General features: G+C 40.7%; 1 protein-coding gene across 2 annotated transcripts in view; it reads left to right on the top strand.

Annotated features, from left to right (window-relative positions):
• WWC3 (WWC family member 3) overlaps positions 1–15,638 on the top strand; it is a 91,021-nt gene that overhangs the window by 60,571 nt on the left and 14,812 nt on the right. The window contains exons 9-15 of one of the 2 annotated variants that reach the window (XM_056861925.1): positions 25–267; positions 1,500–1,589; positions 2,525–2,743; positions 2,861–3,084; positions 12,123–12,243; positions 13,870–13,941; positions 15,385–15,471. In XM_056861925.1, the coding sequence (XP_056717903.1) occupies positions 25–267; positions 1,500–1,589; positions 2,525–2,743; positions 2,861–3,084; positions 12,123–12,243; positions 13,870–13,941; positions 15,385–15,471 (1,056 nt within the window). Of the gene's footprint in view, positions 1–24; positions 268–1,499; positions 1,590–2,524; positions 3,085–12,122; positions 12,244–13,869; positions 13,942–15,384; positions 15,472–15,638 lie in introns of both variants that reach the window. The other variant, XM_056861924.1, reaches the window with a different exon arrangement.

The raw sequence follows: 15,638 nt of genomic DNA on the forward strand, positions 1-15,638 counted from the left end.
TCTTTGTCTCCCATTATAATAAAGAGTTTCCAATATACAGCAACAGTTGGCCCTATTAGATAATGAATCCTGGCCAGGGATGGCAGAGGCTGACAGGGATCGTCTTCAGCTCATCAGAGAGAAGGAGGCTCTCCTGCAAGATCTGCAGCTCATCAGTCAGCAGCGGCGGTCCCCCGAAGACATTGAACGTCTAGAGGACGAAAAAAGGCGTTTAGAGGACGAGATCCAGCAGGCTCGGGCCAGTTCTTCTCACGGTGCTGCAGAAAGGTCTGGGAATTTGATAATTTTTTATAGTGTTGGGATATTTACAAACCATGTCTGTAATCCTGTAAGAATTGCTTGTCTTAATCATGCCACTGGCCATCTAGTCAGACTCAACAGGAATTTTGTCACCTTTTGTATTTTCCTTGAAAATCAAGAAGTCACATGGTCATCGGAAACATCCCAAGTTTACTCCCAAAAGCTGATAATTTAAGTCTCTGCTTCTGAAACATTTGTTAAATAGAAGCAAAAAACTAAATATTGTTTGCTTCTGATTATTAGGATATTGTGGTAGAGGCTGGAGTAATCGAAATGTCAGAATAGAAGAACAGAGTACTAATGTGCCAATACTAAAATTGCTCGTCAAGTTCTCTGCTTCCCTAGATATACTTTCTGATCACTTCACTCAAAGGATTTTGATGAGAGTATTATTAACCAAGCCTTTCAGCCCCCTTTTGCCTTCTGTCACTATTCAGGTATGGGAGTAATATGGTAGGGGTATGTTTATATTCCATGTCAACTACTAAGGAGCAATTACAAAAACTTTTGAAAACACCTCACCACCCGACTAGAACTTCTTGACAGAATCCCAGTGATACTGGGACAGATTCCAAATGCCCCTCTTCCTCCAGTGAACTTTACCCTAGCACCTTTCCTTCTTACTGTTAACCTGGTAGTGACAGAACAGCATTAGCAAAATCCCTGTGGAGAATTTTTTTGAGAGCCCTTCCTTCCCTCTTTCAAAGATAGGCACTCAGAAGGCTGCAGCAGCCCAGGTGCAAGGAGCTTTGGTTGTTTTGTGCCAGGTATACTGCCTGCAGCACTGTAGGGACTTTGAGCAGAGAGAGAAGGGAAAGCTGCAAGTAGAAGCCTCCAAAATGGCCTTGCCGCCCTTTGCATGCCACTGATTCATACGTTTGGAGCAAGGGAAGTGGGGTATGGAGGCAGGCAGGAGGGTGTTCTTATCTAAACAGATTATTATCCCTCCTGAAACAAAACTCTCAAGGTTGTGTGATACTTGCGTGGGTTGCAGGTGGACAGCTGAGGCTTGAAACTACATACTACACTGGCATCACCTGTTTTCTCAACATTGAAGCCAGCGTCATTGTGATTGTTTAGATCCTGAGTAGATGTTACCAGAAGCCTCGAAGGGAATTATACTATCAAGAAAAGCAAGTAAAAAGGACGTTTTAGTGTCTGCTTTTGCAATATATGAAGGTGACTTTCCTCTTTTATAGGATACTGTTACAGGAAAAGACTAATTGTCTGCTCATGCAGCTGGAAGAAGCAACTCGTTTAAGTTCCTATTTACAGTCCCAGTTTAAAAGGTTAGTTCTTTAGAAAGAGTGTTGTGCTTGAAGCATACCATGATGTAATATTGAGAGGTGTAAGTGGAACTTAATTTTTGTAATTTATTTTTGTAACAGATTTCTGTAACAGAACTTAATTTTTGTAACCTAAATAAGAGAAAGGATTCCTATTTTTTCCTGACCTACTATGGTTACTTATGGTTACAAATATCGGCAAAGCTATGTTTCAGTGATTTCATTGAGCTAGAAACACTATTCAATTTCCCATTGTCTGTACAAATCCTGAAAAACCCCAAGTTTTAATATACGATAAAAATAAGTAAAGGTTCTAACAATTCTGAGCAACTTTTAAAAATATTTCTGGTATGTCAATTAAATTGCTATAGTAATGATTGTTAGTATAAACCCTTATTGAGAAAAGAGACATTGACTGTAGACATTCACTCTTTTGTTCCTTCTTTTGTTATTCTGTCTCTGAAGCTTAATATACACCAAATTTATCTTGGGCAAATGGATTGTTGGTAGGTTCCTGACTGGCATTTTGAAAAATATAGAAAGAAAATCCTTCTGATAAATTTATAGCATATGTGCTATTGCTGAACCAAGCTGAGAGTGATAAAGTAGAAAATAGAGAAATTTTAATCAGTTAAATTGGCAATAAAGGTGTAAAAACTGAAAGAGATTTTGTTGCGCTTCCGTCCCCCCAGCCTTGTAAAAGCTACCAGAAAAGCTACACAGAGCTACCAGAACCATGAAATCACAAATTGCCTCCCCTAGTGCTTTTTGCCATTTTTGTCTGTTGATATAGCCACAAAGGTAACGACAGACAAATAAATTAATCTTTGCTGACTCTTTTTCCTGAAATAATTGATTAAACAATTTTCGTTTTGAACTTGTGTTTTCTGGTTTCATAAATAATAGGGTGTGGGTGTTGGTGTGTTTCTGTCTTCCAGCTTGTCTGCCAGCACCCTGACAATATCTTCTAGCGGCAGCAGGGGATCACTGGCATCCAGCCGTGGATCATTGGCGTCCAGCAGGGGCTCTCTTAGCTCTGTAAGCTTCACAGACATCTATGGTCTTCCTCAATATGAGAAATCAGACAGTGTTATTGACTACGGGCAGCACATGAGATTTGATGCAATTCCATTTGATTGTTCCAGTAAAGACATACAGTATGTTGACTCCATTGGACCTTCTAGTTTCAGTAAACAAAGAAGATCTTTGGATACACCTCTGTCACTGGCATCCCTCTCATCACGGTCCTCTCTGTCCTCATTGTCTCCTCCAAGCTCCCCCCTGGACACTCCCTTCCTCCCTGCTTCTCGGGATTCCCCACTGGCCCAAAAATCAGAAGGATATGAGGAAATGATGGGCACAGGGGCCTTTGATGTGCTTCGAGCTCATGCTTCTGTTTTGGGTGAAGATAAATCACAAGAAACAGTGTCGTCTAAGGCTCATGACTGTTTCCCAGACAATGAAGGACTGCAGCTGGCAAACATTCCAACCTCTGGAGGTAAGTCATCCATCAGCCTTCAAAAATTTGATTCTTAAAGTACAGCAAAATTGCATTAGTTGCATCAAATTTTGGTGCTTTAAGAAATTTGATTTTGTTGCTTGCCCACAAACCTAAATCAGGATTAAGCTGTGGTTTAGAATCACACATTGTGGGCAAAAAATGAATTCCAGTTTGTTATAGTGGACAAATTTGGATATCACAAGAAATTGTAATTCATCTGAAGATTTTTGCTTTAGGAAGTTTTCAGACTTGGTGGGAAGGTGGAAATGGTGCATATTCTGAAGGACTTTACCCTTCTTCAGCCATGAAGTGTAGTTTTTCTGTGTGTCTGAAAACAGCTTTAGTTGTCAAGTCTTTATAAAATGCATTAGCATGTCTCAGAGAAGCCCCTTAGTTCATTTTAATGAAACAAGGCATGTGCTTTTTTCCTCTCTGTGAGGGGTGAAAAAAGAAGAAAATCTAATCAGTTTGCGCACATACCATGAATCATGTTCACTAACATAAAGCTATGTAGGTATGGAGGAAGTAAAGTGGCTAGTGAGATACCATGAGTTGTCCTTTTCATGCCCTCTTGCAACAAAGCCAAAAATTAACACTTTCTGTTTTTCCTGCTGCATGTGCTGGAGGGGACAAGCACTGGAGTGCACACCCTCATAATGCATGGGATATCATACTTAAAGAACTTTGGCAGACTACTGGGCTGATCCCTCTTGTAAACCTCCAGTGACTATGGCTGCAATCCTGAAGGGGGAGGCTGAAGGTCCTTAGGTGCTGCTGTGACCCCGTGATGGCATAAGTGCCCAGTTAACCTGGGATAAGGGGCACTTACACCATCATGGATGGCATTGGCTGCAGGGCTTGGGCGCTGGTGCTACCTCCTGACAACTTTCCAGTGGTGCAAGTCCCCACGCCAGCATCCTGGGAGGCGTTCCTGGGGGTGGAGCTGCCTTTAGGCAGCTTCCTAACCTCTTTAGCTCCAGGAACGCCCCCTCACACTGCGGCGTTGCTACATCATCTTTTTTAATGGCGCAGCCTTGCTGCGGTCAATGGGGGAATTTTCTTTTTTTGTATTTTAAAAATGTTTTAAATGTCTTTTTGGTGGCCGGGAAGACTCTGTGGAGGCACCGTGGCTGTGCCGCTCCTGGCCACTGCCTAACTTGCTCCTCTCTTCAAGAATGGGCTGTAAGCCTTTATATCCTTCTAGTTTCTTTATATTGATTAAATTGCTCATCATCACGAAGTACTTTGTGTCTAAGTTCTTAGTCTGTTTTGAAGTAATTTAAGATTGTTTTCTCTCTATAAAGTATTTTTCCTCTCTCTCTCTATAAAGTATTTTTCCTCTCTTCCTTTTGACCTTATCGTAAACATTCAAAAAATTCCAGCTTGCATCTCTTCTCTGTCTTGCTGTATTCTTACTATGTTCCTTCAGTTTTTCTTCCTGTGACTTGGCTTCTGAATGGTTTTATTATCCTTTGTAGTTCTTCTTTAAATTCTTTTCAGTACTTAAATTCTTCTTAGAACTGAACAGAATGATGAGTGATAATCATTCTCTACACACATCCTTAATTCTTTATTGCTGTAAAACACTGGTTCCCAACCAGGGGTACAAACCAGGGCATTTAGGGGTACACCCAAAAAAAAAAAAGAGTAATGGCAGGAAAAGGCATTTGATATAACAGTAACTATATTCATTACAAATATTTTGGTAATATGAGGGGTACAGTTTATGAGAATGGGCTGCCAAAGGGTATGCAAGTAAAAAAAGGTTGGCAACCACCGCTGTAAAAGATAACTGACACTTCTGGATTCCACGTAGACAGCCTTGTGCTGTCACATTTGTATCAATGAATAACATTCTGGTCACCCCATCTCAAAAAGGATATTGCAGAGCTAGAAAAGGGCAACCAGAATGATTGGAGTGCAGGTGGAGTTACCTCCCTCTGAGGCAGTGTAAAAAGTAAAAGTGTAGGGCTTTTAAAACATTATGCATAGTACGATTTAAAGCAGACAAAAAAAGTATAAAGGTAAAGGTAGTCCCTTGTGCAAGCACCGGGTCATTACTGACCCATGGGGTGACATCCAATCCCGACGTTTACTAGGCAGATTATGTTTACTGGGTAGCTTGCCATTGCCTTCCTCAGTCGTCTACACTTTGCCCCCAGCAAGCTGGGTACTCATTTTACTGACCTCGGAAGGATGGAAGGCTGGCAGCACATTCCTGAGCTCTAAGGGCGAAAGCCCCTAGGAGGCCAGGAAGGCACTACGCCGGTGTTAGGGCCTACTGCGCCGGCGTCTGGGCAACTTACGGCAGCATAAGTGGCCCGAACACCAGTGGAAAGGCCTGGATGCTGGTCGCCGGGTGCTGCCATGGCAGTGCTGCCCCAAGACGCTGACGGGGCATTCCGCTGGCATCCCACCACCGTCAAAGCCCACGCTGGTGTCCTGGGAGGCGTTCCTGGGGCGTTCCAGAGCCAGGCTGGGGGAGGAGCTGCCTTTAGGCGGCCTCCAAAGCCCTTTTGGGCCGGGAACGCCCCTTTTTTATTTTCTTGAGATACACCACCTTTTTAGGTGTAACACCACGCTGCCCCCTATGACCGACGCAGGCATTCCTCTTAGGAATGCACTGTGAGTCAACCTTGAGCCGGCTACCTGAAACCAACTGAAAATAAAAAAGAAAGTATACATCTGTTTCCCATCCTGAATCTACTGCCCATCAGCTTCATTGGACACCCTTGAGTTCTAGTATTTTGTGAGAGGAGAAAAAGTTAACTGTCTGTTCTCTCTACTTCATGCATAATTTTATAAACCTCTATCATGTCCCCCCCCTCAGTCATCTCTTTTCTGAACTGAAAAGTCCCAGGCTCTTCAACTCTTCAGCCATTCCTCGTAGGAAAGGCGCTCCAATCCCCTAATCTTCTTGGTTGCCCTCTTCTGTACTTTTTCCAGCTCGCAATATCCTTTTTGAGATATGGTGACTAGAACTCCCTCCTCAGCTTTCTTGTATTTGAACCATTTTTTGAGGTGGGGCTGTGGCTCAGTGGTAGTGGAGTCTCTGCTTTGCGTGCAGAAGGTCCCAGGTTTAGAGACGTAAAATTTCTGGAAATCTTAAAGCCACAGAAGTAAAAAAAAAAAACCAGATTTTTTTTTGTAAATTGAAATATATGCAATATTTTATTTCATATCAAACCTAAACTACCTTTACTGATTTAAGAACATAAAATGCATCCTTTTTAACTTAGTTAACCTATATAATTGGACTACTGGCATATTTATGGAATTTAAAAGTATGGGTGTCTTTGTTTTCTATAAGAAAAATTGTTAGTATTCATAGTTCCAAATAGCTGCACCCTAGCACATGTATCTTCATTTTTTGACATCTGAGAGGAAGGAAAAATAAAAGTTGACGGTAGAAAACAAATCCTGCAGTAAACAAAAGGAAGTATATTTGGACAGAAAGACTGTACTCACAACAGATAGGATTACCAACTTATTTAATTGTTAACTTAAACCTCATGATATTGAAAATGTTAATAATGTATTATCATTTAACCTTATGCCAAAATTATTTACATTAAAATTTTAAAAGTTGTATATGTCTACAGTACACACAGGAATTATCATAATACTGAATATTGTATTGCATAAAAAGGTTCACACTACACACTTTGAGTAAAACTTTGCCTTTCATTTCTGTCATTCCAAAAAGGGGGGTGGGGAATCAGAGGATTTTTTCCAGGGTTTTTCAAAGTTTTCTGTTGGATAAATTGAGAACGTCTGAGTACTACCTCATGCTATACATTTTAAGTGAGAAAAACCTTGTTTTAAGAAGTATGTTACTCATTCTAAAAGAGAAAATAGGTCACAGGGTTTTTTTCCCTAGAGCTGCACAAAGTTTCCCAATTTTTCTGTCAGATAAATTGAAATAAGACCTTAAACCAAAGAGAACCCCTTTTTCCTAGTCTCAATTCTCCCCCGCCCCCCAGTCCTTCATATATCCACCCAGGTTCAATCTTCAGCATCTCCAGTTAAACGGTTTGGGTAGTAGGTGGTATGAAAGAGCCTGAAGACTAACTTAGACACTGAAGAGCTGCTGCCAGTCAGAGCAGACCACATTGAGCAGACCAGTGGTCTGAATCAGTATAGCTTTGTGTGTTAAGTAATATGCCATGGGTGTCGAATTCCTGAAGAATTTCAACATTTAAACTTTTCAAATTCCTTTGTTTTCTTTCTGTATCATTGATCATGGGACCTTCAAATGCTACCCCAGTTGTGTGGGGCTTGCCTTTCCATTAACAGGTTCCATGTGGCTAGTGTAATGTTATTATGACCCATGCGTGTGGTCAAGGGCTGGACGCATAGGCTTTTTCCATGGAAAACCACCTTTTCTCCTGGTGGAGTTCAGATTTGGTGGTTAGGATTTGTGCAGTTTGACCTCACGAGCATAGTTTTAAAAAAGTGGTTCCCTATATGGGAAAAGTTGTATGTAAAGGGTCCCTTTTTAAATTGGTGTAGACAGTGTAGAATAGCTGCCTCCTAATAGTGGAGAAGCATAATACAGACTTATTTTCTGTATTATTTATATAATAGGCATAACTGGTCCTCAGTTCCATTTCATCAGCTATATCAGCACTGAGTTATTTTAGATATGCTAGATAGTAATTATATTTGGATCTATTTCAAATATTCACATACCAGTATGCCCTCTCCCAAAAGAGGGGCTTTGCTAGCAGATTTCAAGTTGGTCTGAAATGTTTAGGAGCCACTTCACATAAATGTAAAAGCCTTCATACACTTTTAGCCTAACCTAGCTCACAGATAGGGTTTCCAGGTCCCTCTTCGCCACCAGTGGGAGGCTTTTGGGGTGGAGCCTGAGGAGGGAGGGGTTTGGGGAGGGGAGGGACTTCAATGCCATAGAGTCCAATTGTCAAAGCAGCCATTTCCTCCAGGTTAACTGATCTCTATCGGCTGGAGATCAGTTGTAATAGCAGGAGATCTCCAGGTGCTACCTGAAGGTTGGCAACCCTACTCACAGAGTTGTGCAGATTAAATGGAGGACAGGAGAACTATGTAAAGCACTTTTAGCCCATTAGGGAGAAAGGGGGGATATAACTAAAGTTAAATAAATAAAAATGCCTTGCATACAGAGTGGCATTCATATGACTTAATTTGTTAATAACAGCCATGATGGGAGTGCAACATATGAAGCTAGTCTTATAAGGAGACTTAAAATTCGGTTATTGGAAATATTGGCATAGTCTAGAGCAGGTCTTCTTAAAAATTTTCAATTCGCAACCCCTTTTCACCTGAGAAATATGGGATCGCAACCCACAGTTCAAGAAGCTTTGGTCTAGAGGGTAATGGGCTTTAAAATTGCGTCTATCTCTTTAAAATGAAGAACTACTTACAGAAACTAATTTCTCTTTTCCCCCTCGAATTGATTGCATCTCTAGAAATAGCTTAGTTAATATAAATGCATGTGTAGTGTGAAATCCAGAGAATGGAAAAGTGCCACATTTTAATGTGGACTGTTAAAATCCAAATAACAAGCTATTCAGATCATGATGTCCATATTTTCTATCCTTGCACCTTTAATATTTTTCATGACTTAAGAAGTTTCAGGTTGTTCTTAAGTAATCTTATTTGTATTAATTAAAAAATAGATTTCACAGTTTGTACTTTGTACTTAAATTACTTTTTAAATTTTGTTTCTCATGTGGCACCACAGAAAAGTATGCTGTAAGTGAACCTAGACTTCATTATTGTGCCTCCCCCTTCTGCTTGTAAAACCCTGTGTGTAAAAAAAACCTGTGTGTTGTGTGCCTTTTTGTTCTGTATTTGCTGCATGTAGGAAGAAAGGAATGTTGCTCCATTGCTTTTGTTCAGTATCTTTATATGCACAGCCATGTAGCCCTTTCAAGTTTCTCCATCGGTAAATACTTTGCACTGAATGGCTTGGATCGAGCAATGCACAAGTGGAAATTTAGTGCAGTTCTGCTTTCACAAGATCCTGTACAACACCTAGTACTTTGCTCCTTATATATTATAGTGCCCAGAAATTGGTCGCATGAGATCTTGTACAAGTGGAAATGCAAGTTGGAGTTAGTGCAAGAGGCTACCATGGTCTAGTACAAGTGGAAATGTTGTGCTGGATCCAAGCCATTATTCATTGCTATTGACTACTGAAGGTTCTGTGTTTTGAAGCTTCAGTTGCTATCCTAAATGTGCTTGATAAGCTGTGGGTGAGGATTTACAAGTGTGCAACAGTATACATTTGTGTGTGTGTATAGTTATATTATTTTTTATTTTGATGTGTACATAACTCAAAGCATTTAAAACACAGTTTTGGTTTGAGTATCTAGTTCTGCTCATTTTTATGGTAATGTTTATTTTCACTAGGTGATGTTTGATGACCTTTTCTTTTTTGTTCTTTGCTTTGCTTTTTTACCAGATATGTATATTCTGCCTTGAGGAAAGAAAACGCTTTGAGATGTTTTTTGCATAGTTTCCGTATTTTAGTTTCAATGCTGTTGGGTGTGTGTGTGTGTGTGTGTCCCACTGGCATGATATTTCAGATAGTGTCTCTAGTTGTCAAACTCTTTTCCTGCTGGTTTTTAATCAAAAATATACACCAGAAGCTACTACCTACTGTAGTTTGGGGCAATGTGATGTTCTGCTGTTTCCATGGCAAGCACCAAGCAAAATAACACAAGTGAAACATTTTGTAACACACCTGAGTTGCGACATTTGCATGATGCATCTTGATACCTTATATCCCCAAATGCCATTTTCTATAATATCGAAGGTACAGTAGCTCTGAGGAAGTGAGCTGATGGCGATAGTTTACTGTTTTGCCTTTTCGGACCATCACAATTTAACGAAAGTGCTGTGATTTTGAAGAGTTATGTTAACGCTTTTAAGAAAATAGGGCTTAACGTACAGTATTCATAATTTCTGTTTGTAAACACCACTGGCAGTAAGAAATCGGACTAGTAAATACAGCATAGTGTTCTCAGTTGGAAGTTCATCTGCAGAATGTTTTTTTTGGGGGGGGAAGAGTTCCATTCTCATTGTCAAAATGCAGCTGTGCTAATTGGTGCAGGATCAATATTTAGAAATTCTGGCTGACTAGCAGTCTGCCCTTGGTCATGAATGCTAGCCCCAACTTGTAAAGATTTTTGACCATGTATTATTCCATGGGCCCTGACCTGGATGGCCCAGGCTAGCCTGATCTCGTCAGATCTCGGAAGCTAAGCAGGGTCAGCCTTGGTTAGTATTTGGATGGGAGACCACCGAGGAATACCAGGGTTGCTGGGCAGAGGAAGGCACTGGCAAACCACCTCTGTTAGTCTCTTGCCTTGAAAACCCCATGAGAGGTCTTCATAAGTCGGCTGCGACTTGAAGGCACTTTGCACACACGTTATTCCACGGCCTTTACTTTTGAACTCTTCGTCAGAGAGCTTTCAACTCTGAACTGTGACTGATACATTTTTAAATAAGCAAATAGCTGCCATATACGAGCTTGTCCTGTGGGACATTTGTAGCCTTTAGACATAGTCCTTGAGAAGTTATTAGCGAAATCCTGTGCAGAGGGATTCCAGTCTAAGCTCACTGAAATCAGACTGGAGGAACTATGCAGAGAATATACATCACATTGCCTGTTTCTGTAGTTCTCAGTTCATATGTCTAGTCTAATAAAAACAATACAAGAGCGTGTAGTCGCAAGAAATAATTTCAGTTTCACAAATTTTAAAACGCCTTTTGGAGTATTTTGGCATGAACACAAAATTAATTCAAAGTCAGCAGGAGTAATAGTACCTTATATGTCCCTTTTGAACAGCTTTCCCACTTCATATGTGTAGTCTATATCTTTTATTGAGTGAGAATTTCAGAATTCTGTTTCATATCTTGACTGCTGTACATGAATACCTTCTGATAGATTTTATGTTTGTGAAATTCTTGTGAGAGTAATTGGTCATGTGGTGTGTGTTCCAAATGAAATGGTCTAGAGTGTGCCCTGTAATAAATGTGTTCATCTATTTATGAAAGTAAAGTTAAAAACTTGAAACAAAATTGTTCACAGGTTTGGTTTGTGTGTATTAGAAAGCAGCAGTATTCTCGTAGTATAAAGAACTAATTTTCAGCAAACTAAATACTACATTGTGCAAGAATCTAATATTTTAAATTGAGTACAGGCAAACCACCCCGTGAACAAAGTCTGCCTTGGAAACGTCGGGATGTGACGTCACCCCATGGGTCAGGAATAAGCCGGTGCTTGCACAGGGGACCTTTACCTTTACACTTGTAGTGGGGCAAAGCAAGAAAGTACAAATAAAATATTTTAAATTTATTTTTTAATTTGTAAGTTTATTTTTCTTAAGCAGCTCATCTTGCAGTGAACTGCATACAGTCATGAGATAATGATGTATTCACGTGGCAAGTATATTGAAATCAGAGGGACTTAAAAGTGTTAGTGTTGGCTGAATCATGCTGAATCAATTCCCCCCCCCACTGAATTATGGGGAACAGCTTAAAAACATATTTTCTTTCATATTTGTAATATGTCTAGGTTTGCCAGGTCCTCCCTCTCTTCTGGCGGGAGGTTTTTGGGGCAGAGGTAGGGAAAGATCGCATGGGCGCGTGAGGGCGCACCGACACGATCGCGCACCGACACGACCACTCAAACTGAGTGGTAAAAGGCCCATTGCGATGCTGCATTTCCGGGTGTAAACGCATCGCAACGGGCCTTTTACTGGGAGTTTGAGTGGTAAATGGCCCTTGCGATGCGGCGCTTCCGGTTTACAACTGGAAGTGACATGGTGCAGTGGCAGGCATGCGTGCCCGTGTTGCCCACCGACCCTCAGCTGGTCGGCGGGCAGCCAGGTGGATTGGCGGGGGTTTGCCTGCCACCACCTGGCACTTGGCAACCCTAAATATGTCATATTTGTACTGATTGCTTTTCTAGAGCTTTTGGCTTTGACCTGTTGCTGGAAATACCTTCAGTGTGACCTTGTCTTTGCTGTTTTCCCATGTTACAGTTGTGACTCTGCGTGAAGACAGTGCTAGAAGGTTGGAGAGGAGAGCCAGGCGAGTCTCAGCATGTCTGTCCAATTATTCACTGGCTAGTGACAGTGGCGTGTTTGAAGCTTTAAGCAAAAGGTCAGGTGTATAATTGTGTTGTAAATTGGAACTATAAGGCAAAAAATATTTGGTAAATGCCTTTTTAATATCTACTATTGAATTATGACTAATGCTTAATGCTGTAAAATAGCAGGATGAATTAATTTAAACCATACAACTAGACCAATGAATTAAATTGACAAGAGAAACGACTTGAAACCAGTGATTTAGTTCACCCTTTCCCATTTTGCAATACATGCATTTGCTGCTGTTAGGACATATTTGTTTTTGGCTAAATAGAGCCCTTTTAATGCTATCTAGCGACATACTCTAAAAGCTTTGGTCATGCACTGTGTGCGAGCCTTTGATAAATTAAAGGAGGCTTTTGGCAACAGGTTTGCGAAGTTCATTAATTCAGTTGCAAGAAAGCATATTAGATTTTTAGCAGTTTTATATTAAATTCAGATTTCATTTAAACCAGAGTATTTTTTAGAAAAGACACTTTATACAAGTCAAATTTTTAAAGATCAGTTATGTTTAAAAATAGTTGATTAAAGTTTTTAAAGGGCTTGAATCCCTCAGGAACAGCGTGGGATGCAGTGCAGACGGCCAGTTGCACTACAAAGGAAAAATCAGGGGGTCTTGCTCTCCCCTATTCTTGCTCAAGTGATTTGTGCAAACTCTTCCATGGTTGCATCTGTAACTACATTCCCAAACACTCAATAGTGAGATATATCATGTGTCTTGGGCACATGGTATTCTTGCTTCAGGCATACTACTTGTTTGTACACTATTTCACAATATGTATTTCCCTCTAAAATGCATGCTGATGCTCTATTTGATCACCCCTTCAACACTATCACATTTCTGTAGTATTGGAATTTTGATCTACAGCTGCTTTAAAAAGGTAACAAACTATTGAGAGTGTCATGGCACATGATCATTTGATACATGTTTTATAACTTAAGAATATTAGGAATACATTTTAATGCTAAAACAGTTTCCTGTATTTGTATGACACAAAAGGCAGTGCAAAATGACCGTATATTAGAAACGGAGGCCCCTGCTGTGTTCAAGAATGAATTGATTTCTGTTATGAAGCATGCAACAATTTTTCTAAATTTGTAAAGCTGTGACGTGTTGGAAACGGGAAAATTGAGCACATGCAGCAAGACCCAATATAAAATCTAACACTCAGGATGTCTTAACTGAATGATTAGAAAAAACTTATTTCTATAAACAGTATCTTAAACCCTGAAGAGAACTGCAAAAATATATCTTGGGTGCCTAGAAATTTGATGATGGTACTCAGGAATTTGGAAAAACAAAACATATCCAGTTTAAGTTTTTTTGTGTGTGTAGAATACCATCATGTTTGATGATGGTAAAGGAATATATATTTTACTCAGCGAGTGAATTTTGATTGCCACCCTGAAGAGACTTTCAACATATCATTGAGTTCAACAGCTTCTTTGTAATTTAAATTTAACTTTTATTGGAAATTTAGTATAAAATTTCTCATCCAGATAAAGTTGTTTTTTGAGCTGCAGTTGAAATGTACACTTTGCATATTCTGAATAGCTCGGTTTATTTTATCACAAACGGTAGCAAAGTGGTGTTCTATGATTAAATATTTATTGCTTATCTATTTTCCTTATCACATAGGAATGAGGATGTTGAAGAATCATTGTACAGTGATACAGTCAGTGAAGAGCCCAAAATGCAAGTTGGATTTTTGTAAGTATTGTTCCTCCTTAGCCATTGTTAATTGGTGGTGGAAAGTGCCGTCAAGTCGCAGCCGACTTATGGTGACCCTGGAAGGGTTTTCGAGACAAGATATGTTCAGAGGTGGTTTGCCATTGACTGTGTAGCTACCTGTACTTCCCTAGTGCATCCAAATAAAAAACAGGGCCAACCCAGCTTAGTTTCTGAGATCTGATGAGCTAGCCTGAACAAATGGAAGCCAGGGTGCCTAAGATACTCAATGTTAAGAGTTGTGACTTTAGAGACTATGAAAGCAGAGAAGGGCAGCCCATTCCTGATAGTGTAGTGGTTAGGCGGCAGCTGGAGGCAAGCTCAGCCACACTGCTTCCAAAGCAGGATCCAGCCCCCTGCCGAAGCTAAAACGTTGCCATTACTTGCGAGCCCCATGGAACCTCTCTATAGCGTTTCACAGGGCTACGCCACCTAAAAAGGTGGTGTAATGTGCAGTAAGGGCAAAGGGGCCATTCCCGGCCTGAAAGGGGTTAGGAAGCTGCCTAAAGGCAGCTGTGTCCCTGGGAACACCTCCCAGGATGCTGACGTGGGGAAATATGCAGGAAGAACGTCAGTGGGAGGCTGCGTTTATGCCCGAGCCCCGCGCAGCAGCATGGCTTCTCGGGGCAGATATAAGTGCCCCTTATCCTGGGTTAAATGGGCACTTACGCCAGTGTAGGGTCATGCCAGCTCCTAAGGAGCTTCCCCCCCTTCAGAACTGCAGCCTAAACATAATTCAGACTGTCTTGTAGAATGTTCTTGTGTATTCCAAAAGACAGAGATCTGTGATGATGGCTCCTTCAGGTTGCTTTTCTGTATTTCTTTGTCTAGTAGAGCGCAATCATCTTTTTGCACATGCGTGATCTTGCACAGCCTGAATGAATTCTAACCCCCCCTTAGCTGCCTGATCACTCCACTCAGCAGGCAGTAGTTTAAATGGCCAATTAATGAACCCCCAATATAAATGTCAGAAATAAATGATTTCTTTTAATAAAATCCTGGCTTTTGTTGTTTGCCTAAGTAGTCCCTCATGACACTAATAGCTGCCAATCAGTTTGAATTGGCAGTGCTCTTGCATATACACAGTTTTGCAAAAACCCAGTGCAAACTTGTTTGGCAGGCGTCCACAGCTGTTAGGCATGAACCAAAAAAACCTGAGTGATCGGCTCATGTTTGATTGGCGTTGTTGAACATAGTAAGTTCCACTGTCAAATATGTCAATGGCAAAATTTGCAGCATCCCTAATGTAAACTGGCTATCAGGTTCAGGTACAAGGCCTACCTTTGAATAATACAGTAGTTTAAAGATCAAGATAAATCTTTTGGCTCCAACAATATGACCCTGTCTTTTAGCCATGTTTCATCTTCATGGTCTCTGTGTAGCCCATGTTGGCCAGGCAACTCATTGGGCATCTGTTTTTTCCAGGCACGATAGTGGAAGTGAGTGCCTGCTGGTCCATGTGCTACAACTAATGAATTTTACGGGTCTTGCTGTGAAAGACGGCTGTAAAATGTAAGCAAAATATTTTTCCACGTTGTAATAATCGATTTTCTTCCAGCTATGCCGTCTCTTGAAATGTGAAAGTATAAAAAGAAATATTGTCGAAGGCTTTCACGGTCAGAGTTCATTGGTTCTTGTAGGTTATCCGGGCTGTGTAACCGTGGTCTTGGAATTTTCTT

Source organism: Euleptes europaea, chromosome 16 (genome assembly GCF_029931775.1).
Source record: "Euleptes europaea isolate rEulEur1 chromosome 16, rEulEur1.hap1, whole genome shotgun sequence".
Classification (NCBI taxonomy): domain Eukaryota; kingdom Metazoa; phylum Chordata; class Lepidosauria; order Squamata; family Sphaerodactylidae; genus Euleptes; species Euleptes europaea.